Below are 24,983 nucleotides of genomic sequence, written 5' to 3' on the forward strand. Positions count from 1 at the left end.
GGTAAAACATAATAAACATATTAATAGCATAAAAGCGCATTCAAAGAAATAAAATTAAAAAAAACAAAAAACTTGTACATTTCACATAGGGTGGGAAGACCAGTGTCATCTTAACTGGATAGACTGACAGTTTCATCTCACCAAAGTCTGTTGAAATCTATTCTCATAGAATACTCACCAAATAATATGAGAAAACATAGTAGGTTAATAAAAACCATGACATAGCATATAGAAACTTCAAAGGACATGCATATCCATTGTTTCCTTGGAATGGGCCACAACAGAATTATTACAACAGTTCATTTTGGTTCCACTCCATTAAATATCTCCTCACCTCTCAAAGTACTCAGGACTCGTTCAACAAAAACTGAAATTGTTACTGATTAGGAAAAGGCCTAAACTGTAATATCTATGGGGGAAAATATCTTTCTTTCTTTCTTTCTTTCTTTCTTTCTTTCTTTCTTTCTTCCTCTTTCTTTCTTTCTTTCTTTCTTTCTTTCTTTCTTTCTTTTCTTTCTTTCTGTTTATTTATCTTCAGAAAGAGCGAGCAAGAGAGAAATACAGAGGAAAACACGAGATGGGAAGAGAGAGAGAGAATCCCAAGCAGGCTCTGAATATTGTCAGTGCAGAGCCCGACATGGGGCTCAAACTAATGAACCATGAGATCATGACCTAGGCCAAGATCAAGAGTTGGATGCTTAGGCGACTGAGCCACCCAGGCACCACAAGCCTTCTAGCTTTCTTGATTTAATCATTAACTATTTTAGTTGATGGCATTTGCTTCTACATTCCAAATCCCAAAATGAACAAAATGGTATTTTAAATAGAAATGCCAGCTATTCAGAGAAACTCAGAGTACAAAGAAAATCCATGTGAGACAGTTTGTGGAGGAGGAAACTCTTGCACATACCATTGGTGAATTCGGGACAGAATTAACCAATATATTTTGTAATAAGTCAGCATCTTTTAGTAAATGAAAAATTCATATTTATATAGGAGTGGCACCTAAGAAAAGAAGGATTTCATCTTCCCCCTGTTCTGAATGAGAAGCTGCTGAAACATACACTTAAAGACAAAAAGTGAATGGAGCTTTTGGAGGAAGACTGCTACCATGGAAGTAGAGAGAGGACATAGGATCTGGCTTCTGAGCTAAGTCAAGTGGGCGATAAAGGAAGCAGGAGCTCTAAATCCATGAAGCATCAAGCAAGGGAAATTGTCCCAAACAAGCTATCCTGGAAATGAGCTGGTGTTGTAGGGAAGAGGCTGTTGAGTGATTAGGAACAACTGGTATGGAGCAGATTTGGCTGGACAGAGCAATGTGTACAGAAGGGAACTGATCATCCTCCCTTCTCCCACAATACCTGGAAAAGAACCTTCCGGAAAGAGCAGAATCTGGAGTCAGAGGTTCAACTGCACGCACCTAACCCTTGGGCATATCTAGTAGAATATACTAGATGGCGGGGATGGTAGTAGTGAGAGCATCAGTGATTAGAGATAGGATCTCTCTGGACTTTGCGGGAGTCTGCTGTCGAAGTTTTAACACAGTGTCATCAGTGTGATGGCTCCTTATGGAGCGAGAACTATTTGCTAGCTGTTGGAAAGTCACCTAGAGTGAAGGCGCATGTCCGAATTCTGGTTTCAGAGCAGATATGGGAACCTACAGGGCTACGCTTGATTTGCTTTAACTGTAATACGTTTCACTGAACCTCGCAATTAATGATTTGGTTACTAGTGATTAAAAGGCTCTTCCTTATATTCATAAGCCCTCTGATATATCCATTATAAATACCATTTTACCCAGAGAGAAAATACATGCAATTTCTTAAAGATCAAAGGTAGTAAAACAGGGGTGGCTGGGTGGCTCAGTTGGTTAAGCGTCTGACTCCTGAATTCCCCTCTGGTCATGCATGATCTCGAGGCTTGTGAGATCTAGCCCCATTTGGGGCTCTGTGCTGATAGCACGGAGCCTGCTTGGGATTCTCTCTCTCCCTATCTCTCTGCCCATCCCTCCTTGCACGCTTTCTCTCTCACAGTAAGTTTTAAAAAAAAGACATTAAAAAAAAGATATTAATACAGGCACCACTGCTTATCTGTTTCCAGGTAAGACATGTGCCATATTCTCCCATACCTGCAATGACTAAGACAAAATATGTGAGATTTCATTCCAATTTAGACAGACCAATGGAGAAACTTCATTTTGTTTTTACATTCTAAGTTTTTCTTGGGGTCTTCTGTGAAAAGAAACGAGCTCTCTGAGATTTCCTCAAAGCAAGCTGTAGTCTCTAATGCCATTTATAGGCAGTATTTTTAGCTTCCTTATGTTAGACAATTGCCCACACAAAGTGACTTAGGTATGGGAAACTCATAATCAAAATATGCTAGCTCCTTATGGTCCCTAAAATATCTGCTTGAAACCAGAAAGATAATAGTCGGATGGCATGGATGGGGGTAATTCTTTTGTTCTGAGAAATTTACTGGGATGTCCAAGGAAGATAACTAAATGGTAATTTTGTCTCAATAAACCTTCAAATGTGACTTTAAAAAAATCAATACTCTTTTCCACAGTTGAAAGTGTTGTAACATTCTTATGCTCTTGTTCCGAAGATCTTGATATAAGCTTGAGAATGTTAAGAATAGGATTGACTAATGAGATCAAGGTGGTGAGGTGAATTGCCTTGTATCATAATGAACTTCACAACAAGAAATACTCTATTCAGGGAACAGAGACATTAACCCTAATTTCAGCCAACAATCCCATATGGTAGCTGCAGTGAAACACGTGCACAAATGGTTCAATGCAACCAAACGTTCAAGTATTTACCGAGCACCAGCTGTGTGTTAGACGTCCTCCTAGGCTGCAGGGATGGTGAGGTGTTATCACAGGGTAGAACATAAATGGCAGGGGAGAGGTACAGAGTGCTGAGTGCATTCAGAAGGGGGATCTATGATAGCCACTTAGGCCTCGTTTGAGTTGGACCTTGAAAAAAAGATGTGCTTCATACAAAGAATGTGAGAAAAAATAAGGCCCTCAGGCACAGAGAATGGTATAATTAGTTGAGGGAAACTGCAAACTCCCAGGGTTTGTAATAGTAATAGAAATAGCTTCGTTTGTTCTAGAGCCAGTTTGCACGAAGGCGATATGGAATGAAAAGATAAATTAACGTAAGATTGTGTGCATTTTAACTTCCAGGTTGAGAGCTTTGATTTTTTAACATTCCCTGTGGGCAATGATGAACAATTGGAATCTTTTGAGCAGAGGAGTGATATGACAAAAACTGGGCTGTAGGAACATTAGCAAGATCCATTCGTGAGTTTCTCAAGGTCCCAACTACTTTCATAATTACGAGAAGACATTCACCTTTTTCCTTGTGTTGACATTAGCTGGATCGGATCGTGAAGAAACAATGGAGGGTAAAACTTCTGGTGCTTTAGCATAATTAAAGACAATGGCAACAAACTACCTGCGTGGTTATTGTGTCCTTAATGCCACATCTTGTAGTGTAGTACTAACAATGCTAATTCTAAAGAGTGTCTAGCATCCTTGATGAAGCAGTAACAATGATCATTTTATGACGTTTTGACTCTTATGTAACAGTCCTTTTAATATCCTGTGTGTTGGGACGCCTGGGTGGCTCAGTCGGTTAAGCGGCCGACTTCGGCTCAGGTCATGATCTCGTGGTCCGTGAGTTGGAGCCCCGCGTCGGGCTCTGTGCTGACAGCTCAGAGCCTGGAGCCTGTTTCAGATTCTGTGTCTCCCTCTCTCTCTGCCCCTCCCCCACTCATGCTCTGTCTCTCTCTGTCTCAAAAATAAATAAACGTTAAAAAAAAATTAATATCCTGTGTGTTAAAATGTTAAGTATCTAGAAAGTACTTCAGCTGCATACTGTTTTATGATGGTTCTTCTAAGGAAGAGTACTGGGGTGACTGATCGGCCAGTTACACCAGTTGTGTTTGTGTGTGTGTGTGTGTGAAACATCATTTTTACCTGAAAAAAAAAAAAAAAAGGCTGGTAAACTATAGTTATTATTTATGGCAAACCATTTTCTCAAAAACAAAGGAAGTGAGTCTATCATATTGAGGGAAATAACTGAGAGTATTTGTCATCAATGATAGATGTTGAACTTTCAAGTCAAAATTGGACTTTTGGAAAAATTGTTTACACGACGTTTAAAGTTCGAGACTTAAAGTTCGAGAGAGAGATAGAGAGTGGTGGGCAAGGGGCAGAGAGAAGTGGGGGAGGAGAGAATCCAAGCAGGCTCCACACTGTCAGCATGGAGCCTGACTCGGGGCTGGACTCACAAACCGTGAAATCATGACCGAGTGGAAATCAAAAGTCAAACGCTTAAACTACTGAGCCACCCAGGCATCTTTGTTGTTTTAAAGAGCTGAGTAGTGTTTCATTGTATGTATATACTATTTTTTTTTTTATCCATTCATCTGTCAATGGATATTTACATTATTTCCACTTCTTGGCTATTGTGAATAGTACTGCAATAAACATAGTGGTGTTAATTTTTTTTTTTTGAGATCCTGATTTTAATTCTTTTGGAAAAACACCTAGAAGTAGAATTACTGGATCATATGGTTCTTATTTTCAATTTTTGCTACAACACGGATGAACCTTGAGGATATTATGCTAAGTGCAATAAGCTAGTCACAGAATAACAAATACTGCATGATTTCACTTATATGAGGTATATAAAATAGTCAAATCAATGGAATAAAAGAGTGAAATAGGGACTGAGGGTGAAGGGAAAATGACAATTACTAATCCACCAGCCTGAAGTTTTAGTCAAGCAAGCTGAATATGCTCTAGAGATCTGCTGTGCAGCATTGTACCTGCAGTCAACAATAATATATCCTTAAAAATTTAAGAGAGCAGAACTCATGCTAAGTGTTCTTGCCACAATAAAATAAATTTTTAAAAAGTCGTTTGCATTCTTGAGATGGCAAAGAAAAAAAAGTCTTATTCTTTTCCGATGGTCCTTAAGGAATATAAGTCAGAGATAATATTTCAGTAGCTTGTTTTGTCAAAATTGGGGATTAATTAAAAATATATTTAGGGAAAAATAAGTTGAGGAAACTTCGAAGTTTCAGGTCTAAGTAACTGAAAGGTAGCTATGCCACAGTCTTTACTTTATATTTCATGTCATTAGAGTAGCCTTCTCTGACCATCTTATAAAATACTTTTCTTCCAAACAGTCTGCATAGCTTTTTCCTGTTCACTTTTCCCACAGAACTTATCTCTACTTGACATTGTATATATGCATCAAGTTTTTAGTATTTTTCTACCTAGCCTCCAAGAACTGATACTTCATAAAAGCTGAGATTATTCCATTTTGGTTACTGGCATATTTTTAAGTACCTAAAATAGTATATGGCATATATCAGGAATTTGAATATTTAAATCAGAAATAGATAAGGGAGGAGGTAGGGGAGGGTGTGTGTGTGTGTGTGTGTGTGTGTGTGTGTGTGTGTGTGTTTGTATTTTATTTTTTTATTTTATTTTAGACAGAGCATGTGAGAGGGAGAGAGGGTCAGAGGGAGAGAGAGAAAATCTCAAGCAGGCTCCACACTCAGAGCAGAACCCCATGTGGGATTCGATCATACTATCCCAGGATCATGACCTGAGCCAATATCCAGAGTTGGATGCTCAATCAACTGAGCCACCCAGGTGCCCCTATGTGTGTACTTGTATATGAAGAGCTTATTTTGGGGTACCTTGAGTTTAAGATGCCAGCAGAAGATGCAGGTGTTGATGGTCGTAAGTCTGAACATTGACTTATATGTTGAAAATAGTTGAAATCATTCACATATGTTCTGAAAATGAGGTCAAGATCAAAGATAAAGGTTTGAAAGTCACCTACCTATGGATGATGATATTAAAATTACACATCTTGGTTTGCCAAGACAGCCCTATAGTACTTGTTTTTTTCCTCATATCCTCTCTGGCTTAGCATTTGTTCTAGATTTTTCATTTTAAAATTTTATTTATTTATTTTATTTTATAGGGAGAGAGAGAGTGCGATTGGGGGAGAGGGGCAGAGGGAGAGAGAGAATCTTAAACAGGCTCCACACTGAGTATGGAGGACTTGATCATACAAATCTGAGATCATGACTGAGACAAAATCAAGAGTCAGATGCTTAACTGACTGAACCACCCATGTGCCCCAAGATTTTTCATTTTTAGATTAGGTATTATTCGTCATTGTTTTAAAATACATCATTGTTGCTTTGACTGATCTTCAATTTTACTTCTAGATTCTCCCATGGCATAAGAGTATGAGACTATTTTACTAGTTTCACATTAAATTAAATTTGTACAACAGCAAACATCCGGAATGGTCCATCTGTCTTTATTGAATCCTTCCCATAACGAAGAAACTACCATCTTCCTTTCAGAGGATGCTGACTCCTGAATTGAGTGGGGGCAGAAGTGTGTAACTTTTCCCCTCTGCTGTCCACTTGGTGTACAAACCTGTGACATCTGTAAGGTGGGTTAAAGTATCCAAGTGTCATGGATATAAGTTACAAACCTATAAGTGAAAGCTGAGCAGTGAATGCTTTGAAACCTACAAACATTTCTTTATTTCATTATTTGGCAACACTCTTACATTTCACAATAAATCCTTTTAGCAGAATGGGCTAAAAGAAATGAAAGTTCAATATTCATTGGAAAATTAAGCAACAAATTTCTATTTTACAAGAAAGTTGATGATGAATGTGTAACATCAATAAACATTGTCTATATCTAACATTCACAAAAGCTCTGTCCACATAAAAGCCACAGGAACACAGAGCTAAAAACTCATCAACACCTACTTCAAGAGATACAGTCCTTTCAAGAACACTGCCCAAAGATGATCATTTGATATGTGCATTTGTAGGGAAAGCATTTACATATTACATTATAGAAACCAAGTCTTTATTTATATCAAACTGTTGTTTTTCTGAATTAATTTGACTCTTTTTTCATTTTAATTTTTCCTGGAAAAGTGCATGATGGGAAATTTGCAAGAAATGAAATGATGTGAGGCTTGTTTCAGTATCATTTCCTACTTTAAAGAGAAAATTGGTTAAATTAATTTTAAATTAATTTTTAAATCTAATTCTGCAATCAAAGTAAAGCTTTTGGAATTACATTTGTTGAAGATGAGCTATGTAATGTCACTGTAAATTCCATTGAGAAGTCTCTCTTAAATTCACTTAAAAAGTTCAACATTGAAAATAAATGTCCCTTGCTTGTGATAGAGCTGAATAAAATCTCTGCTGGAATTCATCACAGTTGTAAAAAAGCCAGTAAGTCACAGGGATAAAAGGTACAGCATAGGGAATACTGTCAATGGAATTGTAATAGTGATGTGCAGTAAGACATGTTAGTTGCACTTAAGGTGAGCACGGCATAACTTAAAAGAAAAAAAAAAGAAATCTGTGGAGCTGCAGCGTTTTGGAATTAGTTATGATGCATATATGATTTATTTTATATCCATAAACTCTTACACTCTATCAGTGAAAGAGTAGTGGTAGTCATTAACATTTATGACTTTTTTATTGGAACAGAGCACCTGAACTATACTTCCTTGTATCTGACAAAGCTGATGTAGAATTAAAAATTACATTTGATTGTGGCACAACATGCCTTCTCTATTTACTGCTTGTTATCTGGGAAAGTTTTAAGAAGTATGAACATTTGAAGAAGTATTTTGTAAATCATCGTGTATGTTCTGCAATTGTATTGAACTTTATACGTTCTCTGAAACTTTATACGTATCTCTGAAATAAATACGTTCTCTAAATTTTGGTTGCAGTTGTTTAAGATCAGTCGGAAATATTTAATCAAATTATTTTAAGAATGGAACACTAAAATTTTGCATTTTGAAGCTTTTAGAAATGGTAATTATAAAAATAAAATTTCTATGCAGGAATACCTTGAGATTAATCCCTATAATATAAAGGAAAAAAATAATAAAATCTTAAATGACATGCACTATTTTTTTATTGGAATTTGATAGCTGTGTTTTGGAATGGGAAGATTATATTGATAGACTGCTTGTTTTTAATTGGATAAGTTACATTGAAATGGAAATGGAATTGAGAAGACATATACACCCAAATCTAAATTAGACAAAAAATTAAAAAAGATTCCTAAGTAGAAACAATTAATTTGACTGAGTTTTGTCCTAAAAAGCATATTTATTGATAAAAACCCCTCTTATTCAAGACAAAGACAATATCTATAAAAATAAATGGCTTAAATAGTTACATATATCAATATAAAATACATAAAATCAAGCTCTGAATTTATCAAGTATTGTAGCTACCTCAACTATAGAGAATATTTTCTCATTGAAATCATTATATTATATGGCAAGGTCAACTGATAGTGTTAACACTTTCAAATTTAATACCAAAATTGCAACTTTAAAGAGAATTCCAATTATTTTGGTTTTCTCTTTAATATATATATACTTATATATATGTTATACATTTATACATATAATAAATATACATAATATATAAATGCATATATTTATTTAGAAAGGATATACTTTATTAATTATTATTATTATTATTATTATTATTTTGAGAGGGAGAGAGGGCACCAGCACAAGTGGAGGCGGGGCGGAGTGAGCAAGAGAGCAAATCTCAAGCAGGCTCCATGCAGAGCGAGGTAGGTCTCCATCTTCAGACCCTGAGATCATGACCTGACCAGAAATCGAGAGTCTGACGCTCAACTGATGGAGCCACCTAGGCACCTCAGAAAAGATAGATTTTAAAAAGAAATAGTTTAGGACTATTTAATTTACCCATTAACATTCTAAAAAACCTGTCAGTTAATAAATAGATACTATAAAATATAATAATTTCCATATCTGTGGTGCCTTTCCTTTACTCTTTTAAGTGTCCCCATTTTAATAAGTTATAGGTTACCCTGATAATAGGGAGGAGCTTTAGCGCCCTGATGGCAATGAGAAGAAATGAGTGGAAGACCACATGAACCGACGTCATTTCGCCACGTTCAACCCTTTCTACCCTCCACTTCAGGATGTTCCACCATGGCTCTGCGGGGCTGTACCTTCACATCCAACAAAATCTGAGGCTGGTAAAATCCAGTTCCCTTGGCATCATCATACTTTGATGTTTTCCTTTGTTGCGAGGATACAACGTTTCAGCCATACCTTCCAATCAGTTCTTATCTTCATTTACTTAGCCTTCAGGCTTTGTTCTAAAATCTTTTTGTTCCCTCAGATAATATGATATGGAAGCTACTTTGGTGTAAATCTCATGGTGGATCAGTTAGAAATTGAGATTCCCAGCTATATTACACGTTCATGAAACATTTATAACCGTACACATAGCCCGTGTGTATACACGCGCGCACACACACACACACACACACACACACAGAGTAAAAGAAGAGGGGTCACGACAAAACCGGTTGACACTAGTAAGAAAGATTGTTCAGTTGAGGCTAAAACATGTTTTTGTTTTTCAGTCCCTTTTGTTCAAATTTCCCAGTGTAAACGTGCTGGTTTTGAAGACATCATTCAGATGTATTATGTTATCATTAAAAAAAAAAAATCAAATAACCTTTGGTTATTTAAAAAAACAGTTCAAAAGACTACAGGAAAATAAAAGAAAAAGGATATTGTTTAATACCTTATAGTAGTATGTAAAAGAAATACTTATTCAAAGGGAAGGTATGACTGACAATATATTTAATTTGAAATCCGTTTTGAGAGTTATAAATAAACTATAGATTCACATTCAGTTTTAAGTGACCTAGAATCACATTTGGCCCAGCTTTCTCAGTCAAATAAAGGAGAGAGAGAGACTGAGATTTCTTGGTTTGACACAGCTTGCAAACGCTGATGTCCTTAACTAGCAGCTGGGATTTAAAAAACAAGAGGAAGAAAATGCTCACTCTTGGCACATGTTTGCTGATTATTGCCAGGAGGAATATTACTCAAGTAAATTTTATTGACTTGACAAGGAACAACTGCTATGTCAAAATGTATTTAACTAAAACATTTTTATTTATAATTTGTGCATTATTTCGAATAATCTTACTGTTAACCAGGTTGTTATATGTGGTTTCGTTTAAGTTATAGGCCTGCTAAATTATCTTAATAATTACAATTTCTCTAAGACTCTCTGGTAAACTAACCTATAGCAATTACTCTACTAGTATTTTGGCTACTAGAACTAGATTTAAAAAGAACTGATGCTTGTTATAAATTTGTGAGCTATTAATTCACAGAAGTTTGCTCTGTCCACTTGATAGTTGTGTGACTGTGGGAAAGTCACTTTACCTTTCTAAACCTTCATTTGCTGATTTTTACAATAAAAAAATAATAAAACCTATCTCATTAAGTTGCACTTAGGATTAAATCAAATAATATATGTAAAGGATAATACAACCACTGTGATATCACCTTTTTGTAAGACACAACTACACCATCTTTTTTTTTTTTATTGTCATGTGTTTAGAATATCTGATAATCAGCAAAGTCAAATTAGAAAGATGAGGACAGACTGAGACAGAATAGTCATGGTGTTAAAAGGGTGCAATAATGTTTAAGTGGGGAGTAATTTTATGAGTAGCTAGTTCATCAATGAATATTTTTGTCTCAGGGAAAACTTGCTTTCTAACTAACATTGTAAGTGTAGAGGCTTCAGTAATAAATACTCGGAAAAACAAGAACCATCTGTATCTCTAACTAGCCAGGCAAAAGGCATAGAATTATTTTGAAAAATATCCACACTGTTTTAAATTATGAAAGAGCTTGAAAACAGTAGAGATCATTAGGAAATAATTGTGAGAAATCTTCACCAAACTCCTTAAATAGTCTCCAGAGTAACCAATCTGCATCATATCAGATGTGGTTTTGAAATGAATCTGCAAACTAAATAACAAAAACTTCCCATCTGTCTTTAGATCTTTCCATCCAAAAACCCCATTAAAGCGCATTTTGAAAGTTTCTTACAATTTGTGTCTAATTTTTTTTTAAGTTGACCTTAAGAATATCTTTTCCTATAGTTTTAGGGATTTAGGCTGTTCCTTGTGGAAAAGGGCCCTTTCCTCCCTGAATTATTTCCTTGTATTTTCTTTTCTAACCTGAGTAATTAAAATTTCTTTAGCTTTCTCACACTGGTGAGGTTTTCCTGTTTTGTTGCCAACATTCGTCTTTAGATAGGAAATCGGGAATTAGATCTTTTATTGATATAGTGACAGATTATATACACCATGTCATCTTTGGCTTTTTATAAAAAATGAAGCTTTATTACGAGTCTAGGAAATTATTACTCAATATTCTACAAAGATTAAAAATATCCTCCATCCCTTACTTTGTCTGGGAAACCTGTCAATTTCTAAATTTTCTTTATGGTATAAATCAAAGGCTGAAAATTAAATCTTTCATTTTGGTCTCACCCCTATTCCTGCACATCAATTTCTACTGTCAATCCCTCAGGGGCACAGTCTAAGTCATAATATGGCTGTGTTTCCTTCCCTCACAGATTAGCTATTTGTGAAGCAAACAGACAAAATGCATTTATAAATACAACTGTGATATCAATAAAAATTTGTCTTTTGAAGAGATAGCTTTGTGTTTTATTTCCTACAGCCAATTAAAAAAAGAAAGGATTAGGGGCGCCTGGGTGGCTCAGTCTGTTAAGCGTCCAACTTTGGCTCAGGTCATGATCTCGCAGTTCAGAAGTTCAAGCCCTGCATCGAACTTGGAACCTACAGGCATCCTTAGAGATATATTATTGGTTCAGTTCCAGACCACTGTGATAAAGCAAATATTGCAATAAAGCTAGTCATTTGGCTTCCCAGTGCATATAAAAGTTATGTGTATACTATACTATAGCCTATTAAGTGGGCAATAGCATTAAGTCTAAAAAAACACACTGTACCTACCTTAACTTAAAAATATTTTATTATTAAAAAATGCTAACCATCATCTGAGCTTTCAGTGAGTCATAAACTTTTTTCTGGTGCAGGGTCTTACCTTGACACTGATGGCTGCTGAGTGGTCAGGGTGGTGGCTGCTGAGGATTGGGGGGGCTGTGGCAATTTCTTAAAATAAGGCAACAATGAAGTTTGCTGCATCGGCAGACTGCTTTTCACCAATAATTTCTCTGTGGCACGTGATGCTGTTAGATAGCATTTTACCCACATCAGAACTTCTTTTAAAACTGGGGTGGGGGGGCTCCTGGGTGGCTCAGTGGGTGTAGTGTCTGACTCTTGATTTCAACTCAACTCATCATCTCACGGTTTGTGAGACTGAGCCCTGAATCAGGCTCTCTGCTGACCGCACGGAGCCTGCTTGGGATTCTGTCTCCCTCGCTCTCTGTCTCTTCCTTGCTTGTGCTTGCTCTCTCTCTTTCAAAAATAAATAAACTAAAACAACAACAACAACAACAACAACAACAAAAAACCTGGAGTCAATCCTCTCAAACCCTCCTGCTGTTTTATTGACTAAATTTATGCAATACTCTCAATCCTTTGTTGTCATTTCAACAATCTTTACAGCATCTTCACCAAAAGTAGATTCCATCTTAAGAGACCACTTTCTTTGTTCATCCATAAGAAAGAGTCCCTCACCTCTTCAAGTTTGATCATGAGCTTGCAGCAATTCAGCCCCATCTTCAGGCTCCACTTCTAATTCTAGTTTTCTTGCTTCTCTACCACTTCTGCAGTGACTTCCCTCTCTGAGGTCTTGAGCCCTTCAAAATTTTCCGTGAGGGTTGGAATCAACTTCTTCCAAACTCCTGTTCATATTGATATTTTCACCTCTTCCCATGGATCACAAATGTTCTTAATGGCACCTAGAATGGTATATCGTTTCTAGGTTTATAATTTACTTTGCCCAGATCCATCAGAGGAATCACTAAGTGTGGCAGCTATAGTGTTACAAAATGTGTTTATTAAAAATAAGACTTGAAAATCAAAATTACTCCTCGATCCATGGGCTGCAGAATGCATGTCATGTTCGCAGACTTGAAAACAACATTAATTTCATTGCCCATCTCCCACAGAGCTCTTGGGTGACCAAGTGCATTGTCAATAAGCAGTCCTGTTTGGAAGCAAATCTTTTTTTCTGAGCAGTAGGTCTCAACAGTGGGCTTAAAATATTCAGTAAACCATGCTGTAGACAGATGTGCTGTCATCCAGGCTTTGTTGTTCCATTTAGAGCACAGGCAGAGTAGATTTAGCATAATTCGTAAGGGCCCTGGGATTTTTGGAGTGGTCAATGAGCATTGACTTCAACTTAAAGTCACCAGCTAACTTTGCCCCTAACAAGAGAGTCAGCCTGTCTTTTGAAGCTTTGAAGCCCGGCGCTAATTTCTCCTTTCTAGTTAGGAAAATCCTAGATGGCATCTTCTTTCGATAAGTGGCTGTTTCCTCTACACGAAAAATCTGTTATTTAGTGTAGCCACCTTCATTAATTGTCTGAGCTAGATCGTCTAGATAACATGCCGCACCTTCTACATCAGTTCTTGCTGCTTGACTTTGTGCTTTGATGTGATAGAAATAGCTTCCTTCCTTAAATTTCCTGAACCAAACTCTGCTAGCTTCAAACTTTTATTTTTTAGCTTCCTCACCTCTCCCAGCCTTCACAGCATTGCAGAGAGTTAGGGCCTTCCTCTGGAACACCTTTTGGGTTAAGGGAATGTGGTAGCTGGTTTGATCTTCTATCCAGACCATTCAAACGTTGCCCACATCAGCAGTAAAGCAATTTTGCCTTCTTATCATTTGTGTTCACTGGAATAGCACTCTTGAATGCCTTCAAACTTTTTCCTTGTTATTGGCTAATGGGCCATTCCAACTTGGCTAATTGGCATAAGATCCCTAGCTTTCAGCTTATCTCAGCTTTTGACATGCCTTCCTCACTAACCTTAATCACTTCTAGCTTTGATTTAAAGTGAGAGATATGTGGGGGCACCTGGGTGACTCAGGCAATTAAATGTCCAACTCTTGATTTCAGCTCAGGTCATGATCTCATGGTTCCTGAGTTTGAGTACAGAACCTGCTTGGGATTCTCTCTCTCTCTCTCTCTCTCTCTCTCTCTTAAAAAAAAAACAAAAAAAAAAAACAAAAAACTTTTAAATAAATAAATACAGTGAGAGCAGTGAGAGATCTATGAATTTTTCCTTCATCTGAACACTAAAAGGCCACTGTAGAGTTATGAATTGGCCTAATTTCATTATGTCTCAGAACATAAGGAGGCCCAAGGAGAGGGAGAGAGATGGGGCGATGGCTGCTCAGTGGGGCAGTCAGAACGCATACATTTATTGACTGAGTTTGCTGTCTTATATGGGTGTGATTCGTGGAGCCCCAAAACAATTACACTAGTAACATCAAAGGTCACTGATCACAGATCACTGTAAAAAACATAGTAATAATGAAAAAGTTTGAAATATTGTGAGAATTATCAAAATACGATCCAGAACCCAAAGTGAGCAAATGCTGTTGGAAAAATGGTGTTGATGGACTTGCCTGATGCAGGCTGTCACAAACCTTCCACTTGTAAAACACACGCAATGTCTGCGAAGCACGATCAAGTAAAAGCACAATAAAATGAAGTGTGCCTGTATACATGGGGCACCATTCTTTCCTTTGGCTTCAGAGGAATTCTCAGTGATGAGATTCAGCTTTCTAGGTCACTCTAAGGATAAAGTTCAGTTTTACTGTGGTTAGTTCATGTTGATTTTAAATGGCAGCAGAATGAATCACTATGATAAACACCATTTGAATTGCACCTAAGACATTTCTATTTATAGTTAAATATTGAAAAAAGGTAATTTTGGTTTTCTATTTTTTCTTGAAGTTCAGCGCGAGTGCTACATGAATGTACGTTCCATGAATAGAATAAGAATATTTGAAAAACCAATTTGACAGTAAATTTCATATATTAAAAAAAAAAAACAAAGTAAAAAAAAAAAAGAAAGTTGAATTACTTAAAAAAAAGGAATTATTATCAATCGTTTCTGAAAAATTTTAAATGAAGTTGTGTAATTAAAAAAATACAGCATAATTTGTTTCACAAAAAAAAAAAAAAAGAATATTTGAAAAACAATCTCTAGGAAACACATGTTAAAATGTTACAAAGAGTTTTCAGTGACTTTCTCTGTTTTACTTTTTCTGTTCGTCCTCCAATTTTCATTAAACTCAATGATGCTATCTTCTTTTCCTCTCTTTTGCGCTTTCTTTCCTTCTTTCTTTCTTTCTTTCTTTCTTTCTTCCTTTCACGTTTATTTTTGAGAGAGAACAAGGGTGCGCAAGTGGGGGAGAGGGAGAAAGAGGGGCAGGACACAAGATCTGAAGTGGGCCCCAGGACGACTGCAGAGAGCCTGATGTGGGGCCTGAACTCAGGAACTGCAAAGATCGCCAACCCACTGAGCCACCCAAGTGCCCCTTTTGCTCTTTATTTTTAAGACTACCTTCAGGAATCTCGTTTATCTTCACATCTCCAAGCAATATTGCCAATCTTATTTCTCTATATTTTCACAACCATTTCTTATTCAGGCTGTATTCCAAAACATCCAGGAATCTAAAATAAATTTCTGGTGAAGTTATATATTTTTACAAGAAACACAGCATATTTAAGCAGAAGTCAGCTTCTGCACTATTTTCTTCATGAATCGACTCTTTTCTAACTCATGTAACTGAAGCAACACTTAATCCTTGTGATTAAAAGAAAACTTGAATTGTCTTTATGCTTAATTCTTTATGCAAGTCATTGAAAAAGTCCTCAAAATGTTCTGTTTTTCTCATTATTGTCTCAGGTCTTTGAATTTCTCGTTAATTTATGTTGACATTAGCTATCCGCAGGGTATGGATTTCTTTTCATTCTCTTTTTCAAATACAGCTTTTGCCTCAGGTTCTTTTCTAATGTCTGATCAGTAGATATGACTGGAAAAGATGGAGTGCTCAGGATTTTCTTGTATTGTTTCCAATCTAGTGGACCCGCTATTATTTTCTTCTCTTCACCCTGCATCTCTTCTATGCAACCTAATTTCTTTTTTCTTTGAAGAGTTTCTCCAGGGGCGTGTCTAGGTTCTTAGACATTTCAAAGTACCAGTTTTAGGTTTTTTATGTGATTCTTTGAATGCTCTATTATTCCTTTTTCGTCTTCTTGAATAAAAGGCTTAGCTCCATGGTTGTTAGTACGAAGTTCTTTCTTTCTTTCTTTCTTTCTTTCTTTCTTTCTTTCCTTCTTTCTTTCTTTTTTTAATAAAAGATCCATTTTATTTTACAGGATTTTGAGCTCAGCAATCTCCTTTATTTCTTTAAACAAAAAGTCACTTACTAAATGCTATCGGTTTCTAGATGTACCATTGCATAGTAATATGTAATAATTATTGGAATATAATTTATAGCAACTTTATATCGTAGTTAGTCATATTGCATTTTAGAGAGAGATCACAGTCCATCATGTGTTGATTTTTAGGAATTGATTAAAGCTTCCTTTGTGGCTTTTGTAATTGTAACATTTTTGTAAATGTTCTTGCATGCTAAAACAATGAGTTTCTCTTTATCTATCTTTAAATTACTTCTGTTCCAATATTTATACCTGTGCTTTCAAGTAAATTACTGATTTGTCTATTTTTTTAATTGTAGTTCTGCCTGCTTTTGCTTTATGTATTTGGAAGTCATATGGAAGATGTTTTTATAATTATTACAGCTTTTTTATATATGATTTCTTTATCAACATGTTACTCAAGCATTTGTGTCCAATAATTTTTTTCTATACTTATTTTTTTCTGATATTAAAATTATTATCTGGGAATTTTTTAAGAAACATTTCTAGATACACATTTTTTCTGTCTTTTTTCCCAAATTTTTTTGCATAATGTTTTTAAAAAGCATTTAGTTGACAACATATTGTTGGGTCTTAATATTTGTTAACATCTAGTTTGAGAATCCCTATTTTGCTATGTTAATTTAACCTTTGCATTTGTTTTAATTATGGTAGCATTGAAAGCTATTTTTGCTCTTTTTCTATGCTTCCTCTATACTATATTTTCATTTCTTTCATTTTTCTCCTTTCCCATTTTCTAGCTAATGAATCAGTATTTTTTACTTCTGGCTTGAAAGTTATTTATTCCCTTTCATGCTACCCTTGGCTTATACATTTATTTATTTATTTATTTATTTATTTATTTATCTCATCAGTTTCTATCACAGGACTTCTCTTCCCCAGGCCTCTTCCTGCCCATCTCTTTCCAGTAACTTGCTTCTCCAAATGCTAGGAATTGTGTGTCACCCAGGATTTTAAACCCAAGTCATGAATATACACTTTTAGGGGTGTGAGGTCATTGCGAATTTAGACAAAATACACTTCTCTGAGTATTTTATTCACTTTCAGCACTGCTCTTCCCTTAGTCACTTTCCCTTTTGTGCTAACAGTATCCATGAACATATACTTATCATTTGTAGGAAGAACACCTCAACTGGTCCTCCAGGTCCTTAAAAACAGGGACTTTTGTGCTTTATGTATGTTGTGTTGTGTGGAATATGATACTTCATAGATATTTTCCAACTGACGCTTAGATCAATGAACATTGCTCAGGTCACTTAAGACCGTCCTGACCAGTGACAGACATTATTGAACATTCATTGAATTTAAGAAACGTGGATCATTACAGACCATTAAAACCTTTGCCTTTACTAAATGGGTAATGGTAATTAAGGAGGGCACTTGTGTTGAGCACTAGGTGTTACATGTAAGTGACAAATCACTAAATTCTACTTCTGAAACCAATAGAAAGATAGATACATAGATACATAGATAAAATCACACTGAAGTTTTGGCAACCCCAGTACCAGACACCATACACAGAACTCAATCCAAGATTATTAAAACAAAACAGCACACACACACACACACACACACACACACACACACACACAAACCCTTTGCCTTTGGGACACCTGGGTGGCTTAGTCGGTTGAGCATCTGACTTCAGCTCAGGTCTCAGGTCATGATCTCACAGTTTGTGAGTTCAAGCCCCCACATTGGGATCAACTCTGTCAGACTGTCAGCACAGAGCCCGTTTTGGATCCTCGGTCCCCCTCTCTCTGTCCCTCTACCACTTGTGTTCTCCCACCCAAAACATAAATATTAAAAAAAAAAAACCTTTCCCTTTAAATTATGTGTCTTTTTTGCTCGTTTTCTATGCCTCTCAACCCAATTTGCTTTCTTTTTCTCCTTTGCAGTCAGAATTCAATCAATAAAAGACACTAGTTTCCTTATAGCTCTTGCTTTCCAGCAGATTAACTTGTCACTTTAAACAGTTATTAAAATTAAAAAAAAAAAGTGAGTGGTTGCTCTAAAAGAGTTCACGAAAAGTATCTTGAAGGATTTGACTTCAGTAGCTTCTGTTTTGACAAGATTTTCTTAGCATCTGCTAAAGAAGCTTGATAAACAGTATCTCTGTTGTGAGCTTGATTAATGTTTAATAAGAGAGCAGGAAGTGTTTAATGACATGTGAGGCAAACTATTCGTTCCTGATAAAGGAAATACGAAACAAGAGGGAGGGGGCAGGAGGCTCTGTTTTCCCACTTAGAGTTTTTGATTGATTTGGAAATGTTCTGGGAAAAGCAGAAACAATGAAAGGTCCTGTTATGTCAGCTTTTTGTTCTGCAAAATAGCCCAGTATGCTTTCCTTACTCTAAAAAAGAAGTTCCTATGACCCAGTTATCCCTCAGGCACTGTACTCTTTCCCATCTTTCTTTAGTAACTAACATTCATGGAGTCATAGATGTTACTCACCACTCCCACTTTCTCATCGTGGACTTAAAAAAACACATAAAACTTCGAATCCAGATTTGACCCTCAGCATTCTAACCACATTTGTCTTTGTCATAAATAACAATGGCTCTGTTTTCAGTTGCCTTAATTTTTTTTTTTTTTTTTTTTTTTTTGGTAGCATTTGATGCTGTTAAACAGATCTCAGCAGTTTCTTTTGAGATCTAATGATACTGATTTTAATTTGCTATCTAGGACCATCCTTTGACTGGAAGTCCTTCCAACAACCTCTAAATGCAGGCATTTCTAAAGGGTCCTTTCTTCTTTGTTTCCCTCTCCATCCTCCTTCAGAAATTTTATCTTACTGTTTGAAACACTTCCTATATGGCTTTTAATAGTGTATCCCCACTTCTAACTCCTCCTTTTTGGCTTTCTATAGTTAAATTCCCCAAACCTCGAATATATGAAGATGAGATTTGTTAATATTCCCTTCCACATTTATTTCTCATCCTACTTTTTTTCTCTGTTAATATTTCCAGTATGATTCTATTTACCTAAGCTCTGAGCTCATCTGCTCCTAGAGACTCTGCTCCATTTTGTGTCAAAGCAAATGAAGGGTGGTAGCCTCTTGCCGCCCCCAAATATGCCACGTTAGCACAAGGATTATTTTGAGCTAAAGATGCTTGAAAAATAGCCGATGCCAGAAGGACACTCTAATCCCCTCCCCCCCTTTTTTCCTTGAAAACGGGAGATAAAAACTCTCATGTGAAAGATGTGTTCCCTATACCAGGAAAAAAGAAACATTCTTCAGTAGGGAATCAAAGCCCAGAGAATTCTGTACAGACCTCATTAAAATAATTCTTATCTTCTTCGAGCTTCCCCCGCATAGTTTAGTTACCTTTGCACAATGGCCTCTCCTTGTTCAACCTGCTATAAAACATTTAGGTTTTGCCATTTCTCAGTCTTCATTTCATTCTGAGGAATCCCACATTACATAAAACTTACATTAAAAAAATTTGTATCCTTTTCTCCTGTTAATCTGTGTTATGTCTGTTTAATTCTCAAGCCCAGCTGAAAAAGGATAAAGAGGGTAAAGATAAAATTTTGCCTCCCTTAGAGTATCAACCTCTATTGTTTCTACCTTCCACATCATCCCCCTTTGTCCCTACTTTTCTTCTTCTCTCTTTTTTTTTTCTGAATATTATAAAAACTTCTTTTAAAAAAGATGTTTATTTATTTTTGAGAGAGAGGGAGTGGTAGTGGGGAAAGGGCAGATAGAGACAGGGACAGAGAATCTGAGGCAGGCTCTGTGCTGACAGAAGCTAGCCCAGTGTGGAGGTCAAACTCATGAACTATGAGATCATGACCTGAGCTGAAGCTGGACATCAACGAACTGAGCCACCGGGCACCCTATGACACCTTCTTAAATAACTGTGGTTCATTTGACTGAGAGAATTTTTAAGAACATTAAAAGCATAATATTGAGCAAATCCTTTTCTTTCTCCTAACTCTTGAACTGCTCCTCCTGCTTATTGGATAATGACAAAGGAGCATGAGGCAGGCTGAAGGTTAAAGCACAAGCTAGCACCCCCAACCCCAGGTGGGATCTGTGTGCTATTCCTCAAACACTCCTGGCTGCCCAAGAACAAAGAAAAGGGGTTAAAGTGCTTGCCGTGGTAATGTGGGAAACTAAGGCAAATGGAAAATTAAATTCCCTTACTTCCTATAGCCCATTGACAAGTCCTTGAGACTGGCAGAGTGACCTCCCTTTAGGAGCTCAGCTGCCTCAAGGATGACACTTTGCTGGGAGCAAAAGAGAACCTTAGCTTAACATTATCCCAACCTGGAGGATCCTGTAAGTCAACTTCTTTTATCTCAACTGCCCCAAGATACATGCTGGCAATCATACTCCAAGCTTATGGCCCCAGATATATATCTAAAGGATCTCATGACTGAGGTAGTATTAAACGGTAATAAATGGTGTTTCCCTAGCAACAGCTAGACCCTCAGGGTCCTGGAAACGTGTTTCCAAAATTCCTTAAAGACTTACTCTATCCCTGACCTCCTCCCAACCTGAGGGTATACAATGAGTTACTGGTCATGACCTCATGCAGCTCTTCCTGCCCATGGGTCCTGTCCCCTTGCTTTAATAAAATCGCCTTTCTGCACCAAAGATGTCTTCAAGAATTCTTTCTTGGCTATTGGCTCTGGACCCTATGAACCCCCCATCACCCCAAAACTTCATCAGGTAACATCCAGCATGTCTGGTTTAGTAATCAGGGCAGTCATTTGTCTTAGATATTTTGCATATGATTTTTTTCCTGATACCCTTCTATGTACCTCATTTTGTTTGCAACCAAAATACAGAATCAGCCTAATCCTCAAAATGCCTTCATGGTATCCACTGCTCTACTTCTGGGAATCTTTTGTTGCCCCTCCCCATTTAGATTTCTAAATAGCACTCCCAACTAACTTTATTCCTGCGAATGCTTACAATTTAAGAACTATTTATAAAAGTAATGCATTTAAATTTAACAAGAAGGAGTTATGAATAAAGAAAGAGAGATTTCCACTTTCTTGCTTCAAGAAGAGACATGGCCACATTCCCCCATGAAGTAGGCTCGCCATCTAGTGACGGATCCACCACACTACAAACCTTGCCTCTAAGGCCGGCAAATCTGGAGACCCACCTTCAAATTCTCCTCAAGGAATCCATCAGACAAACTTCCCCCCCCCCCCAATATGACACAGTACCACATAAAAAAGATTACACAATGATTCCTTTTTTATGGCATTGAACACTGAAAAACAATTAACTTTGGGCTGATTCTTTTTCTTTCTGTCTTTTTTTTTAAGTTTATTTATTTTGAGCGACAGAGAGAGCAGAGGAGGGGCAGAGAGAGAGAGGGAGAGAGAGAATCCCAGGCAGGCTCTGTGCTGTCAGCGCAGACCCTGATGCGGGGCTCAGACTCATTAACCATGAGATCATGACCTGAGTTGAAACCAAGAGTTGGAGGCATGACCGACTGAGCCACCCAGATGCCCCTAAGTTTGGGCTGATTCTATAGATAAGTTCAGAGAAACAGAAAAGCTTGAAATTTTTATATGTTAACATTAAACAGTGATGTACATGGATCCACTTTGCAAGACAAAATTTAAAGGAATGGTTGTAAGCTTGGCTAAATCTCTGATAAAGTGTGAGAAATTTTCCTTCTTCTGACATAACATCTATTACATACCCAGCAGAGTATACTCTGAATAAATATTAGCTGGGTGGTGGCAAAACGGTTCAAAGTAAGCATAAGCTTGGGAACCAGATGGTCTGCTGTCACCACCTCCATAAATTGGAACACAATACTCAAGCACTCAAAATGGCCACTTTGACATATGGAAACATGGGGACAGCAATATCTTTTTTGTGAGTTTTGAAAATAACATATGCAAAATGCTTGGCCTATAGCAAGCACTCAAGGAAAAATGGTGGTTTGTCTTTAGTGATTATTATATTTTTTACCTTTGGTAATTTGTATAGGGGTATGGCTTTTTTTCAAGCCTAAAAATGTTATTCCTAGGTCCTCAATTTATTTATAATAGTATAGACTGCATGTGTTGATAGACATCACTTTCAATATGCTGTGAAAGATAACATGCCTGTTTAGTAAATATCTGAAAAAAAACAATTACAAAATTATAAATTACATAATCCATTAAAATTTATATCTACTACACTTTTTAAAGTGCTTAGAAAAAGTAAGCTGTTCATACTTACAACTTTCCAGTTGCATTATACATGTTTGCACGTCCATTGGAAAATTCTTGAGATCCATTGGACAAGAAAGTGTTAATGTCAATCTGAAAGAGTTCAAAGTAATTATTTTTAAAAGTAATTTATGATATCATACTATTATTCTGCTGCTGAGGGTACAACTGGGAAACAATCTTTGGTGAATGACTAACAAGTATCCAAATAAAATTGTTCCAGCTTGGGTATGTTATTTACTATAGAATAGCTAGCTGTACCTTTACATATAAATCTGTCTTTCAGGGAGGAGAAAAGCTGTATATTTAAACATCCAATCACATTTATTTATTTTGATCATTCATTTATTCCTTTACAGAATGCTATAGATGTCTACTAAAGATCTATATTTCCAGAAAAGACCCTCAAAAAGATATTTGAGTGGTTTCTATAAAATTAATACCAAAATGCCGAAAGGCATAGTTCCCAAGATCACCTGTATAGTATATTTGAGGAGGCAAGTATATCCGGGGAATTGGAAGAACAGGGTGCAGAGAAGCAATCCTATGTGACAACTTTCAGTTGGTCATCTTTGTAACATTGAAGAAGTGGTCCATAAACATGCAGCAGTAATATCAGAGGAAAAAAAAATCTCTGAATCTAGAAGACTTGAAAGTTCTAGGTGTTAAGAGTCTTTTGCCGTAGGACTAGGGGGTTTCACCAGGTCTTACAAGGGTCAAGAAATTGTCCTCTAGAATATGTGTGACATAATCCTATGCTCACCAAAACAAACTTTGAATTTGGCTTCGCACAAAGTGAGACGACTGGATGGCACAGACCAGCATTCTGCCCACATTTCCCTTCCAGAAAGTATTTGCATGTTGGTATTCCAGATAATTCATCACTCACAAATATATATATATATATATATATATATATATATATATATATATTATCAGAAAAGTATATTACATTTACAAAACTATATATATACAAAAAAGTGTTACATTACAAAAGTATATATATATATATATATATATATATATATATTATCGGAAAAGTATATTTCAAAGGTAATCTTTTCTTTTCTATTTTTTTTAGTGCTTACTTATTTTTGAGAGAGAGAGAGAGAAACAGAGCACAGGCAGAGGAGGGGCAGAGAGAGGGAGACACAGAATCTGAAGCAGGCTCCAGGCTCTGAGCTGTCAGCACAGAGCCCGATGCGGGGCTCGAACCCACAAACTGTGAGATCATGACCTGAGCCAAAGTTGGATGCTTAACTGACTAAGCCACCCGGGCGCTCCAATGACAAAAATAATTTTAAAGGATTACCAATATTTGTAGTTCTTGGACCAGAGGAATAAAACAAACCCAAGTTTATTCAAATACAGTTCTTACCTGAGAACTCTCTAGCCAGCCCCTTTCTTTAAAGTATTCCCATTGAAATTCAGCATGTCAGTGAGCATTTCAGGTGGATTTGTTTGCCTAAACTTTGTGACAGTAGGTAGATTATTTCACCTCACTATATTTCAGAGTTCTTTGGTCCAAAATGAATGTAGCAATAGAACTTGCTCTGGAGAAACCTTGTGAACATATATGACTTAATACATGTAAAGTGCTTAGACAAGTATCGTGACACATAGTAAGCACTCAATAGATATCAGTTATTAAGGATTACTAGTATATTCTACTGCTCCAGACTGCTCCATCTACCCTTCCCCAGAATTATATATGATGGGCGAAAAGATGGCTGAATGAAATCACGCATAAAGCCTATTTAAGCTTTAACAAGAAATAATCAGCGGCCCTACTAAATGTAACCATGTTCTCCAAACTGGCATTTTCATGTAGACCCTGGACATAAAGTTATAATAATGCATGTTCTACAGTGAATACTCTTGGTGAGGTCCAATTAACATAATTTGAGAGATATAAATGGACAGACATGTGAAGCTGTTGAATTTTTTAGAGCCCCAGGAGGATCACTTGACGATCCCTTCAAGTCAGAGTCCCTAGCACACTAAAATAATTCATACCATCCACTCTTCAAAAGCTGTTTTCTCCTGACTCAGCTAGGTTAAGCGATCCTGGAAGTAGGATCCTGTAGATCTACAAAGTTCTCTCTTCAAAAGGCAATTGTAAAGTCAGGTGGACACAATGTTCTCTGTCTTGCGATGGGGCTTATTAGAAGTGTATGCACAAGTATATTTTGAACACATGCACATTAATTTTCCAAACTTCCAAGGCTCTCTGGACGGCCAGTTTCAAATGTTGGCTTGGAGGATTAATTCTGTGACCTTTTGTATGAGAGTGAATAGCATTCTTAGAATCTTTTCCAAGCTCTCACCATGCGTGTGATGTCAAATTCATATCCTGGCTATTTTTTTTGGCATAAAATGAGAAACATTACATAATTCTTTTAAAAAGAAGGGCTTGAAAGGAATTACTTCGCAAAGAAAAACACACTTTGTAGAACTTCTGTC

At 36.6% G+C, this 24,983-nt stretch overlaps 1 protein-coding gene across 3 annotated transcripts in view; it reads right to left on the reverse strand.

Moving 5' to 3' along the window:
- GLRA3 (glycine receptor alpha 3) overlaps positions 1 to 24,983 on the reverse strand; it is a 235,028-nt gene that overhangs the window by 84,362 nt on the left and 125,683 nt on the right. For all 3 annotated transcript variants that reach the window (XM_078445598.2, XM_078445600.1, XM_078445597.1), the window contains exon 5: positions 22,531 to 22,613. In XM_078445598.2, coding sequence (XP_078301724.2) covers positions 22,531 to 22,613 — 83 coding nt within the window. The remainder of the gene's footprint in view (positions 1 to 22,530; positions 22,614 to 24,983) is intronic.

The sequence above is a fragment of the Panthera onca genome, chromosome B1 (assembly GCF_046562875.1).
Source record: "Panthera onca isolate mPanOnc1 chromosome B1, mPanOnc1 haplotype 2, whole genome shotgun sequence".
Classification (NCBI taxonomy): domain Eukaryota; kingdom Metazoa; phylum Chordata; class Mammalia; order Carnivora; family Felidae; genus Panthera; species Panthera onca.